The 21,591-nt window shown below is 41.7% G+C and overlaps 3 protein-coding genes across 5 annotated transcripts; all 3 read left to right on the top strand.

The window, feature by feature from the left end:
- Positions 1-610: 610 nt before the first annotated feature.
- Positions 611-3,871, top strand: RB195_019241 (uncharacterized protein; the record flags this gene model as incomplete). 2 transcript variants are annotated; one of them, XM_064187005.1, is made up of 4 exons in its annotated part: positions 611-702; positions 1,700-1,803; positions 2,765-3,201; positions 3,386-3,871. In XM_064187005.1, the coding sequence occupies 4 exons, from the start codon at positions 611-613 to the stop codon at positions 3,869-3,871; spliced, it is 1,119 nt and encodes a 372-aa protein (XP_064042885.1). The 2 variants fall into 2 exon arrangements, with proteins under 2 accessions (XP_064042885.1, XP_064042886.1); XM_064187004.1 differs by lacking the exons at positions 611-702; positions 1,700-1,803 and having other exon boundaries at positions 2,869-3,003.
- A 415-nt stretch (positions 3,872-4,286) lies between these two features.
- On the top strand, positions 4,287-20,890 carry RB195_019239 (uncharacterized protein; the record flags this gene model as incomplete). Of its 2 annotated transcripts, XM_064187002.1 has the most annotated exons (31): positions 4,287-4,416; positions 4,473-5,000; positions 5,202-5,385; positions 7,217-7,379; positions 8,602-8,722; positions 8,781-8,872; positions 8,935-9,053; positions 9,534-9,612; positions 9,689-9,883; positions 10,208-10,309; positions 10,387-10,487; positions 10,776-10,932; positions 11,755-11,856; positions 11,948-12,025; positions 12,291-12,410; positions 15,678-15,782; positions 15,837-15,907; positions 15,974-16,055; positions 16,118-16,234; positions 16,294-16,394; positions 16,540-16,645; positions 16,711-16,773; positions 16,873-16,958; positions 17,654-17,765; positions 17,888-17,956; positions 18,040-18,125; positions 18,191-18,319; positions 18,410-18,503; positions 20,595-20,687; positions 20,745-20,813; positions 20,867-20,890. In XM_064187002.1, 31 exons carry the CDS (start codon positions 4,287-4,289, stop codon positions 20,888-20,890), a joined length of 3,678 nt encoding a protein of 1,225 aa, XP_064042882.1. The 2 variants fall into 2 exon arrangements, with proteins under 2 accessions (XP_064042882.1, XP_064042883.1); XM_064187001.1 differs by lacking the exons at positions 4,287-4,416; positions 4,473-5,000; positions 5,202-5,385; positions 20,745-20,813; positions 20,867-20,890 and having other exon boundaries at positions 7,224-7,379; positions 20,595-20,744.
- Positions 4,535-5,014, top strand: RB195_019240 (uncharacterized protein; the record flags this gene model as incomplete). Its single annotated transcript, XM_064187003.1, has 1 exon — positions 4,535-5,014. One exon carries the CDS (start codon positions 4,535-4,537, stop codon positions 5,012-5,014), a length of 480 nt encoding a protein of 159 aa, XP_064042884.1.
- Positions 20,891-21,591: the final 701 nt, after the last annotated feature.

Raw genomic sequence — 21,591 nt, 5'->3', positions numbered from 1 at the left:
TAGGTTTTACCTACATCTTTGTATATCACTAATGTGATCGAAGCCGGTGAGATGATTAAATTAAATCAAGGGTGTCTTGTAGACGCCGCGACGCAACTCCGAAGCGTCACTTTCAGTTACTCGCGCTGTGAAATCACTGGAATGCGTAGCTGCACCGGAATCGAAAGGGTCTGTGAGTGACCTAACTTACCACTGTATAGCATGTTTTTGCAAAGTAGAAAAATCAGCTCGATGCTCTAGAAACAGGCTGTTTGTTGTTGCTTTGTAAGGACACAAGAGACACCTTATCTGCACCGAATATTTTCCAATATTTGCACCAAGCAAGGATGAATAATTCTGCTATGCTGTAGCATGAACTAATAAATAACATCAAAAATCTTTTTTTTATTACTTTTGTCACGGAAAGCAGTGGGATAATAGTCAAGTTTTCGTTTGTGAAAATAAGCCGATGATCTCATCGAAGCCCTCACCTTCACAATTATCGTTGTCAGAAATTCCTACCTTTAGAAACAATATTAAAAGCCTTCAAGTTTTGGAATTTGATATGAAAAGAACTGGCAGAAGACAGGTCAGAAGAAAGTGGAGAAGAAAGGTAACTTGGATTGCAAACATGGTCCGCCCTAATCAGAAAACACCATTTCGCTCGATTGAAGAGGCTGATATCCAGTATCACGTGATTTTTCGAGATTGCATCATTTCTCGGTTGGGGATTTCTTCCACAATTGGCTTATTATTCTTGAGCACATCAAATCAATCCTGAATCAACAGTTCCTTCGACATATACACGAACATGTTATGAAAAAAATTAGTCAGATCAAATTTGGCATCTACGGTGAGAAAGCACCTGCGGGCTTTGAAGTAGAGAAGAAAGGCTGAATGGGTAGAACTTAGGATGGTTGGACACGAGCTCCTTCAAATAGCTAAGACTACAGAGAGATGATATTTCCACTTGGGTTACCTACGTAGAATGCAAATAAACCAACTTCACTCGAAATTGTCCGAGTATTGTGTTGTATTGTATCAAGTCGTTGGGTGGAAAGGCCACGAAGTGAAGCCTATGGATAACTGGAATATAAATCAAAATATGACCAGCTCCTACTTATTTATTTCTCCGTATTAGTTTCTCCATTTCAAAACTAACAACAAACTTGCTGATCCTACTAAACGGAAATCTTCTTGTCACTATAAGGAACAAAGGTAAGCTTGTTGCGAAGAGCCTGGTTGAAGTTTCGTTACTAATCCCAAACTATTCATCAATTCAATCGCAGTCTAAGAACATCGGTTGCGCTAGAAAATTGCTATAAATCGAGATGGTATAAAAAAAAATCTCTTCTAGTTCAGTAACTTCTGCGATTCTTTCCGAAAAATACATAGCTTTCTCTGGATTGATGAAAGTACTATGCAAATAAAGATTGTTGTCATTCCTAGTGCATTTCTCAAAAGAAACATTGAATTCATAACAATTATAATTGACTGTGGTTTGCACGCGGTGAACGGTTCCGCTGTGGGCACAGCGTGATCGATTGGAAGTTCGATTCCGCCCTAGAGCCAACCAAGGCTGCCATCCCTGGGTCAATAAATTGGTACCAGAATTGTCCGGGAGGATAAAAACACTGACTTGATGCAGGGGCTAACCCCCGCAAGTCATTGTATAGGCGAACACGCGTTCCAAAACCTCAACGATTAACGAATACATTAGGCGCAAAAGCGGTTCATCGTCCGATGACGAGGAAGAAGCTGTCTCAACTGGAACAAAACCTATAACAGTAAGGAAGTCAATCTACTCGGACGATGAGGATGATGGTCAGGCTCAATTCGAACCGCCAAAGAAGAACTTTTCTGGAGAGTTGAAACTTTTTTTAAACGAAATTCCATATTTAGTAGGGAGGCTCAAATGAAATATCTTTTTACAGTCATTAAAAAAGAGGATAGAACCGAAGAAGGATGACAAAGCGCAACGTCTGATTCGACTTAAAGAGATTCTGAAACAGAGAAATGGGGAAGCAGAAATTGAAGAGTTCAGGAGGCGTTATTTGGAGAGAAGAGAAAAGGGTGTTGTTGTACCTCCATTGCAGTTCATTTGTGATGTATATAAAATGTTTGTAATTCATTGTATGATGTGGATGCAGAATGCGATGGCTTTGAGAACCTTATCGTACGAAAAACCGCCAAATTTAATAGTGTAATATTCAAGAGAATTCTCTAGAGAGCAATCATCCTGTTGGTGGCACGAGCTGCCCTAACTTAGATGCTAGAAAATTAAGAAACGGTCAGAATCACCTTGATCACCTTGACTCCTGTTATTGTTCGAACTGGTCAAGCGGGCCCCGGATCTCCCTCACTAGAAAGATCACAGCCGATTAGTCGCGAGGCTACGTGGCGCGTCCCTGGGTTGCGGATAGGGAGCTAATCCTCATGACTGCCTAATCCTCATGCCTCATGACCAGAGGCTTGCAAGCTGCCCATGGGTTCTAAGATTTCACACATGTTACAGTAGTAAGAAAGTCTCCTGATTCCGGAGGAGAGCTTGTTACGGCAGCGCCAGGAAAGTTGGGGTTGCAGGAGTTATTTAGGCTATCAGAACGGAAAAGGGCTAGGATGACAACCTGTACTTATAGCGCCCGTACGCTTGCATCGGACGTGGCCATTGAAGATCTGATGATGCAAGCCAAGAAGTTTAAATAGGACGTCATTGGACTGACCGAGACGAGACGATGCCACCCACTGAACGCCGTGTTTGATACTGCAGAAGAACTGTTCTTAGGAACATGCGACAGAGTTGGTGGAGTTGGCGTCCTCGTCAAAACAAGTATAGCAGAGAACATCGACTCTTTCGAACAACTTGCGACCCGAATCGGACGTCTGCAGATGAGAAGGTGTGGTCCAACACCAGTTTTGACTATCTTCGTCCCTTACGCTCCAACATCAAGCTACGAAGGAGATGTCGAAGCTTTCTATATGGACCTAGAGAAGTCCTACAGAGAAGACCACACTTTCTACAAGGTCATTGTTGGTGATTTTAACGCCAACACTGGCCCCAGAAGAACGAAGAGAAAAGGGTGTATCGGAACCCACGGCCTACAATGGAACGAACAAGGAGAGAATCTTTCTGAGTTTATCATGACGACTAAGACTATTCATGGAAACTCGCAGTTCCAGAACCTCCTCTCTACGCAGGACGTGGGAGTCACCCGGAGGAGGGTACCGTAATGAAATAGACCACATCATCGTCAATAAAAGATTCTGCCTGATGGACGTCGCGTTTGTACCAAAGTTCAATATGGGATCGGACCATCGCTTGCTCCGGGGAATATTTTCGTTTACCCGGATAGAAGAAAAAGCCGCGATGTTCAAAGAGCGAAATAACAGAGCTATCACTAACTAGGATCTTTTCGTAACGCTAGCCGGCTTTTGGGAAGATTCCGCAGTGGACGGGGAATACGATCGGCTCGTTGAACATCTTCATGACTGCACGAAGAAGACTGAGAGTTTTAAAACCACCAAGGAACGCCTGTCTCTTGAAACTCTTGAGCTGATACGCCAGCGTGGAGCAGCACGAGCCGCAGGGAACCAAGAACTCACGTCCGAGCTCGCAAGGCTTTGCAGAGAGGCGATAAAGGAAGACCTTAAAGAGAGAAGAGCACAAGTGTTGGCTGAAACTGCAGTGGCGGGGAAAAGCATCCGCTATGCCCGTCGAGACTTCGCCAGTGGCAAGACGAGGATGACTGCTCTCCGGAACCCAAAGGAAACAGCCACTGCATTGAGAAGGGGGATGGGGAAAATCATCTATGACTTCTACTCTGATCTCTTCGACAAACATGTCTACTTGCCTCCTCATCATCTTAGGGAAGACGGACATGTTATTCCATAGGTTCTCCCGTCCGAATTACGACATGCTATCACGTCGGTAAGAGATCGTACGGCACCCGGCCCCGACAGGATAAGAACATCTGAACATCTGAAGAATCTTCCGCCAGTTCTCATCAATACCTTGGCGAGACTCTTCGCTCGTTACCTGGCAGAATGCAAGGTCTCCAAACGGTGGAAGACCAGCGAGACCGTATTGCTGCATAAGAAAGGAGGTCCACATGATATCGGCAACTATCGCCCACTCTGCTTACTGTCCGTCATCTACAAGCTCTTTGCAAGAGTGATCCTTAATAAGATTGAAAAAAATCTTGGATGAAGAACAGCCATGCGAGCAAGCAGGGTTTCGAAAAGGATTCAGCACGATTGACCACATTCACACTGTTTCGAAACTCATCGAGGTATCACGAGAGTACAAGATGCCGCTCTGTCTCACCTTCATCGACTTAAAGAAGGCCTTCGACTCAGTTGACACGGACGCGCTCATAGAAGGTTTGGACAACCAAGGCGTCCCTACTCAGTACAGAAATGTACTTCGAGAGTTGTACAGTAACTTCACGGCCGGAATTTCGTCATTCTACAAGAATATCATCATTGATGTGAAGAGGGGGTCCGACAGGGTGATACAATTTCACCCAAAATATTCACAGCCACCTTAGAGAACGCAATGCGAAAGTTGGAATGGGACGACATGGAAGTGAAGGTTGATGGTCGGCAGCTACACCATTTGCGCTTCGCTGATGACATCGTACTGATAACAGCTAACATCAGCCAAGCGGAACGAATGCTGACCGAATTTGACGAAACATGTGGATGCATCGGTCTTCAGCTGAATCTACAAAAGGCGATGTTCATGCAGAACGGATGGGTCTCGGATGCCCCACTCACGCTCAACGGAACGAACATATCCGAATGCACCAGCTACGTTTATCTGGGTCGGGAACTGAACATGATGAACGACCTGACCTCCAAGCTGGACAGGAGGAAACGAGCGGCTTGGGCAGCGTGTAAGAGCATCGAGGATGTAGTGAAGGACACCAGGAACACACGGCTCCGTGCTCACTTTTCAACATCACAGTATTTCTTGCTTTGGCCTATGCTTCAGAAACCTGGGCACTTCGCAAGAAAATGCGGTGAGCGTCATTGAACGCTCAATCGAAAGAGTGATGCTAGGAGTATCCCGTTTCACGCAAGTGAGGGACGGGATTCGAAGTTCTGCCCTACGCCTACTACTGCAAAATAAGGTGGGCCGGACACGTGATGCGCTTTAACGACAACCGTTGGACCAGAGCCTTGAGCGACTGGGTTCCCCCGCGATATTAAGCGCACTACAGGAAGATCGCCGACACGATGGTCACTCTTCCTCACAAAGTCCTTCGAAGAAAAATACGATGCTCTTCGTGTGCCACGCGAAAGAAGAAATCATTGGGCTACTCTGGCACGCGATCGGGACAAATGGAAGGATTACTGGCGCCCGCTCGACCAGTTAGAAGAACAACGGGAGTCAAGGCGATCAAGGTGATCATAGTCTTTAAAAAAAAACTTGGTAAAAAGCTTGAGAACGACGTCCAAAAACAGTTCAATTCAAATTTATTGAGAGCTACAATTCCAAGTAAGGGCTAAAAACGCTAAATCGGTTTTGGACCGTTTTGGCCTTCATTCGTAGTTTTTCCACAATTTGGTTCCGAAATTTGAGCAAAATGCATCGCGATCTATTGTAGCAAACTTTTTTTTTACTTTCTCCAGTATGCCGAAAAGAGATGACAAAGTGGGTCTCCAATTTTTCTTCACATTTGAGAAGACTGTTTTTCTATGCGAGTTGTGCTTCTTTGAACTCCAATGTTCTCGTCATGTATTATTTGATTGATTGCTGTGATTTAATATGAAAAAAATGAGGGCGAGATAAGACAGAGATGATCCCGAGGAAGAAATGAAATGACAAAAAAATAGAGTCGGAACGAGAAGAAAGCTGAGGAGAGAAGCAAGAAAATCCAAGAGTTTGGAATCTCTATAGTTACCTTAAGTAATCGTCGAAAGCTCAAAGACATGGGTCTTTATCATAAAAATCCATGTTCCAGTGTCATTCCTCAGCTTACTTTCAAATCCGAAGATCATGCTCCCTTTTCGTTCGTGTTTCATCGTTTATTACGATAGTCTCCTCTTCTATTTCATGGCCGTTCGTAAAGCACGGAACAGCGCTCATTTCATAGCTTCGTTTGAACCTGTTCTTTTGAAACAATGGAGGAAAGAGGTAGTCATCAGCCGCTGTTTGAAGTTCACGTCTCATTCCATTAGCACTGATCTAGGAGGCGGAGCCTACTGCAGCCGCGTCTAACTTTAGATATAGTTTGATCAAAACGTCATGAAGCTCGGTGAGAAATTCGATTTTTTGTATGCATAGTTCGCCTTCTTCTTAGACCAAATTTGGGGCTTCTTCATCACTCCGACTATAACAAATGCCGACCATACTCTATTACACAAAACATAGGAAAGAAGTTGAGAAGTACAAAGAGCTGGAAGCTCTACAAAGTAAGGCCTCCTGCTGAACTCACAAGAGCGCGATCTAGCGGCTCCTGAAATTGAAAAAGGCGCAAAGAAATCAGTTAACAGCCACCATTGAGTCGCGGAAGACAACTGGGCAGAAAGTGACGAAGAGAGGGACGAAGAGTAACAAAACGGTACTTGCCGAGGTGAAAGAGCGCAGAGATACTAAACTAATAGCATTATGATCAGCTCATCGGGTGAAGCTTTATTATTTCGATATCCTAGCATCATGTCTTAGTTGCACTCCTGCCCCGGACTATGTCAACATTGAGCTGAACATAATTTCACTTCCAGAGTACCTCCACCTTATCTGCACTCTTCCCAACTCGATAGGTGCCATTTCGTTTCCCTTCGTAACTTTCTGCGCGATTTGTCTTTCGTCGACCCACAGAACGCATCAATGCCAACTGTCGTGGCCTCGTGGCTAATACGAGCATGGCATCACTCGTTTCTAAGGGGCATCAGCCCAGCGACGATTCTTTCCGTCCGAACCGCTGTGAACTCTGCCGGCAAGCGTTTTCGAAGATCGCCTCTTCAATTGCAGAGTTTGTGTATTGCACAAGACAGTCCTTATCTCACGGATGTTTGCCATTATTGCTGCTGCAGAGTATCGGAAAACACTTCATCTTCTCTTTTAATTCGTACATTATCTCGATTAGTTTCTGAGTAGGTTCTAGGAGGAAGCAGATGGTAAATCTTGCAGTTTCGCTAATTTTTTGCTCATTTATTTTACTGTTCCTTTTTTTCAATCTCCATCCTTCGAAGCAAAATTATGTTTTAGCCATTCTTTCGGTTTTTCTTCCAGATATTGCATGGGTATAACCAAAGACTATTTGCGGTACGTCCACAGCGGGACTACGGGTTGCGTCTGCTCCACCAATGGCGAGATTTGTGCGGTTGATGAGAAGATTTGTGTTGTTACTGCATGTGAAAATGTTAGCTTCTACAACATGAGAACGAGCGAAAAGGTTTGCAGTTAAGGTGTACAGATACGAAAAGCGAGTTGGGGAGAGGGCGTTGGAACCCAGAAAGTGTTGAGCCATTAGATATTGTTGGTTGGTTAGTAGTTACGTCAATCATAATTCTTTAACTGAATAATTGTCATTTTCCGTCAAAATTGGTAGTAAGGGCTTCCTTAACTACTATCTGGAAGTCTACCGGCATAAAAAAAATCGTTTGAAATGGCTTCCTGTTGGTTAGAGGTAACGAAATATTTTCGAAGATAACCGTATATAAGGCCGAATCATCGGGAATCATCTGGTCTACGGCAAAGCTGACTGCTGATAACTTGGTGACGCTTCGTGATTTCACTCTGATTACTATGTGGGCGAAGGTTGCGTCTAAGTCCGAAGAAAAATCTGACGAAGGTGTTGCTGATCGTAGATTGTTGTGGAAACACGTGCTCCAACTTTGAAGATTCCCGTTAAGTCAGGAAGTAGGCGAACGCGAACTCTGAAGATGCGCGTTGGAAGTTCAAATGATACAAATGCCAGTTACAGTCAACCTAAATTAATTAAAGGCATCACCCATGAATCGGAGGTGGTACGGATTTCAGGTAGAGTATTCGTATACGCTCCAATCGAATTCGTTGTAGAAAATAGCGCACCGGAAGCCGAAGTCGAAACCGTATCTTTCTGTGCGGCGCTGCATCTTCCGGGCCGTTTTTAACGGCAATTAGGAAGAAATGGACGGAATTACCCCCTCTCCTTAATCTACTATCCCGTATACGAACACTCCACCTGAAATCCGTACCACCTCAGGTTCGTGGGGTGATGCATTTAAGTTAGCTAAAGTAATTACTAAATCAACCAACCTTGTTTAATAAATAAGACCTGAAGAAACATGCTTAGATAGCCCTTACGACCACTTTTTGGGTTGTCGTAAGGGCTATCTAAGCAATAAGGCTATCCAACTTCCTTTGCTCATGTATGATCATACTCCTTCCACGGTTTTTCGAACGAATAATTGTTTTTAATTACAGTCAATGATTTTATACTTTTCATAAGTTCGCACAGGCATGCATGATAATGTCTTCCTGTTTATATTTTATTCCCAAGATATAGTCGGGTCAAAGCGAACTGAGACTCGATGCCTTTTTATTAATTTGCTGTAGTAAAATCAACTATGTTAACTAATCTTATCTTAGAAAGCTCCCTTTTTTGTATTAATTATTCTTCTTTCGTGTTTTAGGTTGATGAAATATCGGAGTCCACGGGAGATGCATTGTGCATAAAACTCAGTCAAGACAGGCGATGGTTGGCAGTGGGATATGCAGATGGAATCATTCAGTTATTCGATAGAAAATCTGATGGTACGAGCTGTCCTTTATTTTCCATGGATGTTCTTTTCCATTGAAACTTATCTTCTAGAATCAAATTCTGTCACCTTTTCTGGTCATAAAAAAGGCGTTAACTCTCTGGAGTTCAGCGACGATGGTCTTCTTTTGGCCTCAGGTGGTAAGGTTAGTGTTCTAACTTCTTTTTTTCGTTTGAACCTTTTTGATTCTTTGAGTTCTTTTCACAGGATTGCGCAGTTATATTGTGGGATGTTGTGTCAGAGAGCGGTCTTTTTCGTCTGAATGGGCACAAGGCTCCTGTAACCCACCTGACATTTGTACAGAATGGCCAATTTTTAATAACATCGTAAGTTAGTTTCAACTGAATGACGTCCAAGTCATTGGAATGAGTAAGAACATAATTTCCCCACAAGCATTATAATTTTGAACGTAGCAGTGGTTTATTTCTTTTCTTTTTCTTGAACCAACAAATGGATTCGTGTTGTGAGTCTTCATGAGTCTTTTTAAATGGTACTCGGCTAGTAAAGGTAACTCCTTAAATCTGTGGCCCGGTGAAACAAGTAAGGAAGAAATACGCTTGTCCATTCGTTGTTCCGGCCTAAAATTTGGCAAAAGTAAGCATGAAATATCGAAACGTTGTTAATCTTCGTGAACAAATCTTAGCTAGATGAATGACTAGTCTTTGGAATTCTTCAACTTTTTGACGGTCACTAACTTTATTTATTTATTTATTCTCATTTGTTTGTTTAAAAGGCAACTCTTTTCTTGTCATTGGCTATCCTTTGTAGTTCTTCAGGTTATTTCACTATTCTTTTACTTTGTTAAGATCGAAAGACTGTTTTGTCAAATTTTGGAGTTTGAAGAGTCAAAGTTGTTTCTACACACTCTTTGAAAATCGAACAGAGGTGAACTTTTTATCTATGTTCTTGTAACCTCTAATTCATGGTGTTGTCTATATTTTCAAACGCTACTTTTTTCCAGGTATACTCTTTTAGCATTTTCAACAACGAAACTCTTATGGCAGTGGCGAGTGCAGAAGCCGAGCTTGTGGTTTACGGGTTGACTTGGTTAAGTGAAGGTTCAGTACCATCGACTAGCCAAGATAAGGAACCTGAGAAGAAAAAAGCTTTGTCTCAGCTTCACTTAGATGGCAACGTTACAGAAGACATGGCGAATGTATGTTTTTTCATTTAGTTCCTTTGAAGGCATTACACGTTGAAATTGACGATTTTGTAATCTCTTCACGGAATGATAGAGGTAGGGGTGCAGATCACGAGTATGAACACGACCAAGCTCAATTCCCCCTACTTGTTCTGAGCAAAGGCGTGAGGAACGCTCGCTACGCTCGCATACATGACACTAGAGGGAACTGATTGTGATCGCGCATTCTCGTGATGTACTTGTGCTCATCACCCCTAAACCTATCTTTTTGTGGAGAAGTCGTAGCAGTGTTAATTTCCTGGCTTGTTGCTCTTAATTTTTCTCATATGTGAAATTTAGCGCTACGTGCGGGTCAACCTGCGCGGTAGATTGCTACGACAGTGCAAAGGACGGGCGCTGCAGCTAGCACTCTCACCAGATGAGCGCTTTCTGCTATGCCTGGTTCGTTTGTTTCCACTGTTTCCTTTTTTTTTTGTTTTTCGTAATAGGAGAAATATTTGCCAATGTACACTACTTAGGGAGCAGATAAGGTTGTGGATGTATACCGCATATTCACAGAAGCGGAATCAAGCAAACGAGTAGCGAAAAAGTTGAAAAGTGCAAAGAGAAAGGCAGCAAGGTCCGTCTAATTTAACTGGCTTTCATTTTCGTACGGTTTATTGGCAGAAAAAGAGTCAAGAAATTGTCTCTTGTCCTGAATAATTGTAAATGAAAAATTGGCCTTTAATTGGAGCTGTTCCAATTGTTCTGATTGGCCCTTGTACTTTTTTTTTTGTTAATCTCTAGCCCCTGATTTTCTTTGGTTTTTCCAGTCCGTGATTGAATATGTGAGCTAGTAGTGGCTCTGATTCTAAGCTGCTCGCATTTCTGTTCGATGAGTTTTCTCATTATTGGAGCCGTATTTCAGTGATGGTACATCTGCTACAGTTACCGAAGAGCATGTGAAAAAGGATGTTACTACCATCATATCTTCGGTTGGAGAGTACCGTACTCACGCTAAAACCAAGCGAGTTGACTTCACTACCAAATGCAGAATGGATCAAAGTTGCACTGCCAACTATTCGGTACGTAGTGCCAAAAGCTAGCTTTAATATAGCGTGGTTTGACAAAACTACAAGTAGATTTATGTAACTCAGTGTGTATACGTTGCAGTGATGGAATTTTTTGAATGTTATATCCAAAGCTGTTTGAGGAGTACCATTATTCAAAAATTAACTCAACTTTCTCGCTGTGATTCTTTGCCTAGTGTATTTAACTGCTGCCAACAGCTCTTTCATTATTTAAAGTGAGCGAATTCGAAAAGGTGATGCCTTGCCTTTTCTCCAGAATTCTCTGTGTATCACTCGTTTATTTTCACTTCTGAAAAGCAATCAGGATGAAACGAGTGAAGTGCGATGTTGACAAGTCGTTTTGCATTGCATACAGTTTCAGTTTCAGTGCAGAATTGTATAGACCTATCCAAACCCTTTTTTCTTGAAGTAGAAAAAGAGGTATCCGATGCATGAGAGAAAATTGTCTATAATAGTTAAGTCGATCGTTGCTCTAATGAATAATACAATAATATACCGACAAGTTTCTGTCAATCTATCGGACATTGCAGTTTTGCATCATAAGACATTATCGAACACAATAATGTCGTATGAGCAAAATTGCAGTGCAAGAAGATTTAATAGTAAATGTTATAGAGGAAATCCAAAATGTTGATAAATTCTGAATTCTGTTTCGAATTACTAAGTACTAAGCAATTCTAGCTTTTTCATACTCGAAAATGCTCAAATAGAACTTCTGCGTTTCTCGGGTTTTACCCGTAGGAAATAAAATATTTGTTTTGCCTCAGATGTTTAACGCTATAATAATATGATAACACAGGTTTTGCCTTTTTTCAGTTCTTTGCTCTCATGGCTAATAACACTGTACATCTCGTAGATTTCAAATGCGATCTTTCTTCGAACTCCGTCTCGTTTGATTGTGTTTCTACAACCGATCACGTAAGTTTTTAGCAGTTTATTTTGTGTTCTTGGAAATGTTCGGTGTTGATGCTGATATCCAAAATCACCCACGATAGATTTCTTTTTGTAGCTGGGCCATCGTAATGACATTCGTGCGTTGTCGGTTTCATGTTCTAACAACGCAGTTCTCTCTGGCGGAGGGAATGAGGTAAGCGCTTTCCGTATGCATGCTTTTAATAGTATAATTTGGACTGCTCGCTAGAAACGAGGTTTATATCTTTCAAATTTACCTTTCGACCAAAAGCTGTATAACGAAGAGCAGTGCTGACAGATGTTAGACGAATATATGCAAAGATAATTCGTAAAAGCTTATCGGTTAGCACTGCTTTCCTCAGGTCCTCTACCGTCCTCGAATGGCCACTTTTTTGCCATATTTGGTGGAGTTGTACTTCTTTTGTCTACAATTATTTCAGCTCATAATCTGGAATGCACATTCACTTCGTCCAGTTGCCTGCCTACATACTGAAGAAATGTCCGATGTCACCGCAGCTTTGTTTGCGACTGGAGGTGGACATGTTATTGCTGGAACAAAGGTATACATACCTCTAAGGGAAGTGTTGGAAAGGCAGCGTATGTAAAGCACTGTCATCCAGCAAGAGGAAGGTTGCAGAGGTTGTGTTGACAGGGTCAGACACTGCATTGCTTTCTATCTACGGCTACTTTCGTTTTGGAATAAATCGCATGCGGTAGTTTTTCGCCACTTCAGACAACAAATAACCGCTTCATTTATTTTTGAACGCACTGAATCTTCTTGCTACTTGCGTTACCTTTTTGGAGGTAATACTGATAGCGTGAAATATATGTACACAAGTTCTTTTTTCATACTTTACTTTTAGCGTCCTGCGTTCAAAAAACCATCAGTAGACATTTTTGCCCTTTCGGTTTTAGATTTACATGACGGGCTATATTATGTGACGGACATCTGAATGCAGATGTGTGCATATAGCTTAGAATCTATCCCTACATTTCGAAGTGTAACTGTCAGATACGTCGGAAATCGCAGCTTGATCGAAACAAAATACTTGTTGCTAAGTTATACTCATTATCTATTTTGCAAAAGAAAATATTTTTTGAATTCCTTCTTCGAAGTAGGGGGGAGTGCACAAAAGGGAAGTGAAAGGGAGAGTGCGTGAGTGAATGGGAGCGCTATATGGGGACCACAGAAGGTTAGGGGAAAGAATTTTGCATCTGTGCCAGGATGAAATGAAAACACGGTGCAATAAATATGTGGGAACTACTATCTAATAAACTCTTGGGATATGATGACTTGTTTGTCTACTACATTTTTGAGGACTTAGTACTCAGTCGTTGGAACGTTTCCTACTGGTCAACAAAGTAATGGAGATAATAATACCTATTTGATACATCTGGATAGCAACGATCTGAATCGTGGTGCACTTGCATAAGCGACTGCGATGTAGAGCTAACGTCTGCGATCGAGGCCTGACTCTTACCCTGCAGCACCATTGCATCAAGCGAGAATCTAATTCTAATCGCCACTGCTATGTCTACCGCGCCACATTTATGGCAGCCGCTCACACTACTTCATCATGTTACAGGACAAGCCACTAAAACATACTACGGCGGCATATTTTGTTTCCGCGGCCGCGTCACGGCAGGCCACATTAGAGCAGAGCAGCCTGGGCGCAGGCTTTTGTTGCTTACTATTCGCAGTTGTGAGGACATGTTAAGCTTTGTCCTTGCTTCATTTTTTGTCGTTCCTTCAATTTCGTTCTTCTCAACAGTTCTGCATCACCTTTTGGTACGTCACTGCACCTGTTCAAAATTGCCACGTTGCTTATATTAAAGAGATGTGTGTATTCTACAAACACCCGTCCTTCTCTCTTCACGTATGCATTTCGGTTTCTGTCGTCTCTTCAGAGTCGTTCTTTATGTAAATGTAGCTTTACTTTCGATACATCACTGCTCTTTATTCAAGTTTATTTCTAGTGTGAACATTAGTTTTTACGAGCTCAGCCACTTACCCGCTGGGTGCGGGACAAGAGGTACCCGTGAAAACCGGCTGACCGCTCATGTCCTCCCTTCAGCACCGCGCTCCTCCGCGTAATTACGGCTGCCGCTCCACCAGCTAGGCATCCTCCACGACCGTCTGAGATCACCTACACCCCGCCTCCCTATTGCTCTCTGATCACCGCCGCGCGACGTTCGCGTCGCGATGAAGCGGTGGATAGTGTGAATTTTGAAGGAATGGGAGTGAAAAACGAATTGTCGCAGCGAATTCTGATGTACGGATATAGTAAACCAAGCGCATATTATTGGGAATAAAAGAGAAGAATTGGATCCTTCTATCCAATGTAACTTTACATAAGTAAAAATTATCTCAAAAAGATGCTCCAGGAAAAAGAATAACATGCATATATTTTCACAGATCTCATAATTTAACACATTGCATGCCCTAAGTTTTCTATATAAACTAGCAGTGCATAAGTATGTGATGTCACGATGCCATTCAACGAATTCGTGTTCAACTTTCAACGGCAGCAGCTGTAATAACAGGAACTTTATGCGCTTATTACTTTGTATACATTCTTTAAACTCCTCTCTACATTTTGCCTTTTCAAAATTTTTACTTAGATATAATGTTTATATAGAGCGTCTTTCAAGTACTTCAATACTTAGTACTTGTACGTTTTATACAGTTTTATATAATAGAACTTTGTATGGTTCTTCAAACTTCTTTCAACACCGTTTTATCGCTTCATTTTTATCTATTCTCTACATAGAATCAATACGAGAGGTTAGGTGTGTTAGTGGCGAACAGAGAGCTTTGTATTTTCGAGATATACCTTTAGGTACAGTGTATGTCTGCGAGGCATTATTCGCGCCTCGTTAATCGTTGGATGCCAGTCTTACCCAGCTAGATAAACAAAAAGAAATCCTTAGAAAGGGAAAAAAGGTAAAGAAGATAGCATAACACCGATCAGTGGGACATTTTTTGAAACATCTCTTGCACTCCCAGAGATGAATGAGTGTTTTTCACCTAACAAGTCGAGACAGGATAATTTCTTTTTCACTCGCATTTCTAAATGGCATGTCACTTATACAAACCTATTTCATTCTTTCCTGCTTTTATATTAACCTACAAGCACACTTTTTGTAGACCTTCGAACAACATCTAATACCAGGTACTTTCCTTTTTATTCGATTTTAAAAACGCATTATAAAAGCTGTGGGCGCGGCGAAAAAAAAAATCGTCGTAATAGCGGTAGACGCGGCGAAATGGGAGCGGAGGGCGGAGTGGGCGGGGCGTCTTGAAGACGTAGCACAAGAGGAGCAATCAGGCTACTGTAGCGATTATGACGGTATCAGGAGACGCGAGGTGCAATTAACGACGCTCATTAGCCTCCGGGATACGCGGCGGCACATCATACGGGTACCTCTTGACCGTTCCCCCTTACCCGCTCACTTTTATGCGGCATCAAAGCTAAGAATTAAATAATACTTCTTTCCTTTCATTATCGAGCAAGTTGTTAGTCATCATCTAATCTGCAAAATTACGACAGAGTAACAATGCATTACGGTACGATAAGCACTGTGAAGTTTAGTGGAGCTATTTAGTCATTTAGTTTATTTAGTCATTGTGGTTTGTTTTTTTCATTCTGCTTTATTGTCGCAAGATGTTAACAATGCAAATATTTGTCAGGTCTAAAGTTTGTGGGCGTGGGAGGTCTAAACTTTGTGGCCGATAAAGACTTTTCCCAAGTGCTCTTGGGAAAAGTCTTTATCGGCGTCAATTTCATATCACCCACATTGGGGTTGATTTTTTCTTCTTTTGGCAGACGGGCAGTTTGTTTTTGTGGGATGTGGCATCATGCGAACTGTTGGAATCGCGGAATGGTCACGATGGTTCGATATGGGAAATTGTGCACACAGCAAATGGCAAGGTGCATAATCTTTGTGTTGCTTCGAATACGGCAAACGTAACATCTGCTTTATAGAGTATCATCACGGTTTCCTCGGACAAAAAAGCTAAATTTTGGTCGTACGAAGTGGTCTCCGAAGGTACACGGTGAGTTGTTATTTTCGTCGCTTTCTTTAAATTTATATTTCTCCCTAATTCCAACTTTGTGTTAAGTAAGCGCCTTTCTCTTCGAGAAACTCGAATACTTGAGCTCCCAGATGAAGGTCTTTGTTGTGCCGTTTCACCTGATGGCAAGGTTCTTCATCACATCAATTTAACGCAGTGTTGACAATTGTATATGCAAAGGATGTTTTTTAGTTTGTTGTGATTGGTATGTTGGACAACACTGCTGGTGTTTACTTCTCTGATACGTTGAAATTCTTTATTTCGTTATATGGTCATTCACTTCCTGTAACATGCGTTACTGTCAGCCCGGTAGGTTTCACCTACATTCACTGCTCCGATGAAAATTCCTATGGTATTCTTCTTTACAGGATAGCAAACTTGTGGTGACTGGCTCGGCTGACAAATCGATAAAAATCTGGGGTCTGGACTTCGGTGACTGTCACAAATCGTTCTACGCACACGACGATGTGTACGTTCATCTAAGTTTACTTACTTCTTATATGATTATTTAATTTGTAACGTAAACTGCGCCCTACTTAGCGATTGTCTTCCATTACTTCATTTCATGTCCGGCAAAGTTCAATTACTTCACGGATTTAACTGCAGTTTTTAAGAGTATCGGCCGTCCTCTTCTCTCCATCCGAAGAAATGCTTGTTTGGTCAGCTGGGAGGGATGGCAAGATCAAGCAATGGGACGCAAAGAAGTTATGTCGTGTACAGGTAAGTGGTAGCTGCTCAACTTCATGAGTTCGGTGACGAGAAATGGATGTTTGATGTTTACTCAGGTTCTGGACCGACATTCTGCTGAAGTACGGGCTTTGGCGCAAACAGATAATGGCAGTTCACTGGTATGTGCTTATTTCAGTTTCAAAACTCTAATTTGCATACTAACTCAATGCTGTTGTTGGCGTTAACGAAATTCTTCGTTTAAAGTTCAGCCACTTTAGTTCTCTGCATCACATGACAAATCCCTCCGCTGCTGGGAATTAACAGAAGAAATTATCGTTGTGCAGGAGGAAGAGGAAATGGAGAGGTGAGGCTCTGGAATTCCTTGAAAGTTGTTTAGCATATCTACGAATGATGCCTGTTTCAACTTCTAATATGAAGTTTGTTCAATATATTTGAACTAAGATAAGGAGTGGATGCTGTAGCTGCCACGTGTTTGCTGATGAATTATATCCACTGTTGCAAAACTATTAGGTGCAATGCGTTGTCCTTCAACTCGAAAAAGAATCTGTCCTAACAACGACAAAAGTCGCTGGGACGGATTTTTCCGAGTTGAAGTAGGCAGGTATTGTTTCTCTAATCGATGTTTTGTCACGGAGTGCATTCGTCTCCAAAACCGGTTTTCTTGTACTGCGTGCTTGTGAGGTTTGTTCTGCACTTTCGACGTGTGAACTTGAAATTGCATCAAGCTACCTTATTGTTACCGAGTGTTTTACAGCTCATTTGCCTTATTGCAAAGCATGAGCTTCAAAACTCATGTTACTTTAATGCAATCTGCTTCCTCGATTTGCCATAGTAATTTCTTCAGTTTATTCAGGACATTAACAAGGGTCACGTTCCTCCTGTTCATTTTTTGTACTAGTACATATCTTATCTTTTTTATTAAGAAGCTCACGCTCTTTGCTTCCGAGATAGGCTTCAGTTGTTCAGAAATTGATCTGCATTATCATAACCGGCATGTCATATCTTGATAGAGTTTGCTCTAGACATTGTTTTTTCCAGAGAGAAAAACTACGAAGCTCGTCTGATTGAGGAGGAGGATGTTGTTTCTGGTGAAGCGATCGATGCTGAAGCTGGCCTTGCAGCTGTCAAGAGTACGCAGAGCGTAATTTCGGTATGTTAAACGAGAAAGGGGTGTTTCTTGTTTCCTCATCATGACAAATCTTGTACTTTTTTTAGTGACGTTATCTTTGTATGACCCTCCCGACTTTGTTGCACTTTTCCTGAGAATTTCAGGCTGAAAATATTATCGAGGCAGTAGATATTGTGCGGAATGAAAAAATAGAATCCAAGGAAAATGCAGAGGTATGCGAATATTCTCATCATTTCTGCCCTCAGTTGTTTACTATGCCTGATACTGGGTCGGTGGGATTATGTTTTCCCTTCAGCACAAACCGCATCCCCTCATGGCAGCATACAACAGCAAATCTTACGAACACTTCATCGTTGATGTAATTTCACGATGCAGACCAAGGTGCAAATTCCACATATATTCCACACCTGCAGCGACGAGATGTTTAGTTAAGCTTAAATGTTCAGCAATATCGAACGTTCTTTGCTTATGGTTCCACTGAGCTACGTGTCAGACATTCTTACAGCGCTTTCCTCCTGCGTTCAACAACATTACCGAGTAGAGTTTGCTGTACGAATAGCTATCTTCTTAATAAGGTGATGTCTTTCGTCTATTTCTGTTATTTTTTGGTTAGTTGAATTCTATAATCTTGCTTTTTTTAAGGATTGTTAGTTTGTCTTTTTCAGAGTACACCAAAACCATGTAATCAATTCCACAGAGATGCTTCCATTATTAGGAAAGATTAGCTCGCAAATGCCGGAAGGAATCAAAGAAGTTCGGGTGAGTGTCTGCGAATAACAGAAATGTTGGTGAAGTGGTTATGCAACGTAAAGCGAGAAGTGGCCCGTTCAGGAGAAGATGCAGTCTTAAACTTAGTTTAGAAATGGCTATCGAAGCTTCACATTTTGCCTTAGAGAATTACATGGAAATTTACTGAATCTCGGAAACGGATGCTATACATCCGTTCCAAGGCGGAGACCCATTTTCACTCTCCCTGTTTAAGTTCAGTGACCGTGCTATCTGCTCCTCCGCGCCACCTTCTCCACAAGACAGTATCGACTCAAACAGAAGTACCTTTGCCAACAGAGATGCAGGCACCAGTACTTGTGTCTGAGCGGATGACCTCAACACTCGTTTATTTGGGGGAAGTACACGGAAGGAAAAGGGGATCGATCAACCGAACTTAGGTGCCTTACATAGGTGTCTGCTAGTATCTCCTGACTTAGATATATCTGTACCCATAAGTTAAGTGTTTAGCGTTTAGGTTAGTTAAGTTTTTCCAGTCAGATTACTTTTGTTCTCACGAACTCTTTGTTGTGAATTTGGAGTGAAAAAGTCGACTGAAAGCACTCATAGTCTGCACTGATTTTGCTTCTTTCGATTTTTTAAAAAGTTGCTACGAACAAGTTTCATTACGCGTATTTCAATTTAGTATCTTCTTTTCTATTTCTCGTTCCTCTCCTTTTTCTGTTCAGGTTTCTTTTTTTCTAATTCTCTTCCGCACTTCTTTTGCCTCTAGGTTGCTTGTTGATCACTTTTGATAACGGCAGATAACAGTGAATGTACATCCAAGTGTTCTAAGTTTCGCAGGACGAAGGAGGTTGTGATTGCATTCAGTATGTCGTCATTCTGAAATGACGACATTTCGAATTGGGCGGGTGTAGCGCAGTCGGTAAGAGGTTCCGCTTCCTGCACAATCGATCGGAGGTTCGAATCCGCCCTAGTGCTCACCGAGCCTTTCATCTCTCCGGGGTCGATAAATTGGTACCGAACTTGTCTGCGAGGTTAAAAACACTGACTTGATACATGGGCTAGCCACCGCAACTCACTGTACAGGCCAGTTACACGTTCGTAAAACTCAAACGATACTGAATTGAAGGGGACGTGGTGGCGCATCGCAAGCGGATTGATTAGCGCCAGACACTTTATCCTTTATCCTTTATGTCGACACTGTAAGGGAGGCTGTTCCAACAAAATGAATGTTCCTGCCATAATTCCTCGCTGTAGAACCGGTGCAAGTGCTCATTGTACAACTGGTTTAAAATGCGGCACACAGTGATGTTTCACTTGAAATCTCTCCACGGTATATAAGAGGAGTAATTACAACTGTACGTCACAAGTAGAATATGAGGAGAAGGAGAAAAGTTGTCGAACGTTGTTCATAGCCTTCATTTTGAAAAAAAAGAAAAGAAGCAGTCAAATGTATGATGATGTCCGTCTCTAGTATTTTTAGACTGCACACAGTTGTTCACTTTGCAGGTTTTCTTTCTGCATAATGATGGGTTCTTATTTTGGCTACGTTCCAAAATAGAGCGTCCATTTGAAATCAGTGTCCAAGACCAGGATCAAGCAGATTATAATGCATTGATACAAAATGTATCAGTTCACCAACAGAGACAAACATGACTCAGTGCTTCTAATCTTTGACTTTTCTAAGATTTCTGACGAAGGATCAGTAACAGAAGCTTTAAAATTCTCGTTAAAGTAAAATGAGTTCAGCAGTCCAGTTTTTCTTGGTAATCCACTATCCTTTTCCTTTCCCAAATTTTAAGGTTGAAAATTTGCTTCTGCGTTGTAGGAATGACTTTAAAATCTTGATTCTGATCTAATTCTTATTCGAGATTATAAGCAGGTATCGAACAGTATGCGTTGTATCGAACATCACGAGTAACGTGGGTTCGCAAAACGTGCATTTTCCTCTTACATGCCTTACCAGAATTGAGAAGTTACTTGCACGATTTAACAAACAAAAGCATGGTATTGTTGGAAATCTCATCAAAGGCGAGTCACTATACAAAAGAAGCAACTTCATCCTCATAAAATGGCACGGTGATTTTTAAATATTACAAATGATACAGAAGACATTTTCAGGATATCACTGGTTTCAACCTTGCTGCACTAGAGTTGCTACAGTTGGAACTAGAGGAGGCGCAAAACATTAAATTGTTTGCTGATGTTTCGGAAGTAGCTAGCAGACAGAAGAAGAAAAACAAGAATAGAAAAGCAGTTATAAAGACGTAGACTGTAGCCTGGAATCCCTTCTTACGAAATGTGGATTTCGCTCACGTTCGACTTCTAATAATCTCTACGGTATTTCATCCGTTATTTTGTAACTCGTCTTGTTTTAGATAACCTCGTTGCAGGTGCTGCTATCTCTTGTTTCTTAATCTTAGAAACCTTAGGATTTCAAAGAATTATTATCGCCTGTGCAGTTGTCACTCCTGTACATAGTTGTTGTGTTGTCTAGTTTGTTGTTGATTTTGTTGTTTCTTCACTCCTTTGTCTGTTATATGCAATCTTTCGCTGACTTGTACGTTGCTGTTTAATATTTTTTTCTCAAATATAGTAGTTTAGCGTTTTTCTGGAAATCTGCGAGTTCTTAAACTTCTAGCAGGAACCGAAGATCTAGGCAGATCTGCGTATTGATGGATAGCGCTTATAAGTCGAGCTGCAACATATCGGAGGAAATAAGTTTGTTTATACGTAGTGATATCTTGTACGAGATTTTCAAAATCACTTGTTGTCTTCTTACAAAATATTAGGTCGGCATTTAAAGTGGGATGGCGGACGTGGCGCAGTGCTAAGGAATGTGCACAACAGCTGTTTGCAACAGGGCCAATTATGTTTTTTTATTCCTCAGAGGACCAGAACCTGATGCCAATCTACCAATTCCTGAAAAATGAACGCAGTGAAGCGATCTCGGATATCTCATCGGTTTTTGCATCCTCGTTCCATCCTGCGATTATTGCGAATTCACGTAGTATTGCTGTTTGCGCGAAAACAATGTAATTGGTTTTTCTAATTACAAAGGGCGCTGAAAGGAAAATGAAGGCTTCGTTCAGGATTTTTTGAGATAAACAATAAGGGG

This window comes from Necator americanus, chromosome II (genome assembly GCF_031761385.1).
Source record: "Necator americanus strain Aroian chromosome II, whole genome shotgun sequence".
NCBI lineage: Eukaryota > Metazoa > Nematoda > Chromadorea > Rhabditida > Ancylostomatidae > Necator > Necator americanus.
The sequence above is the reverse complement of the archived record's forward strand: the minus strand, read 5'-3'. Positions and strand labels throughout refer to the sequence as shown.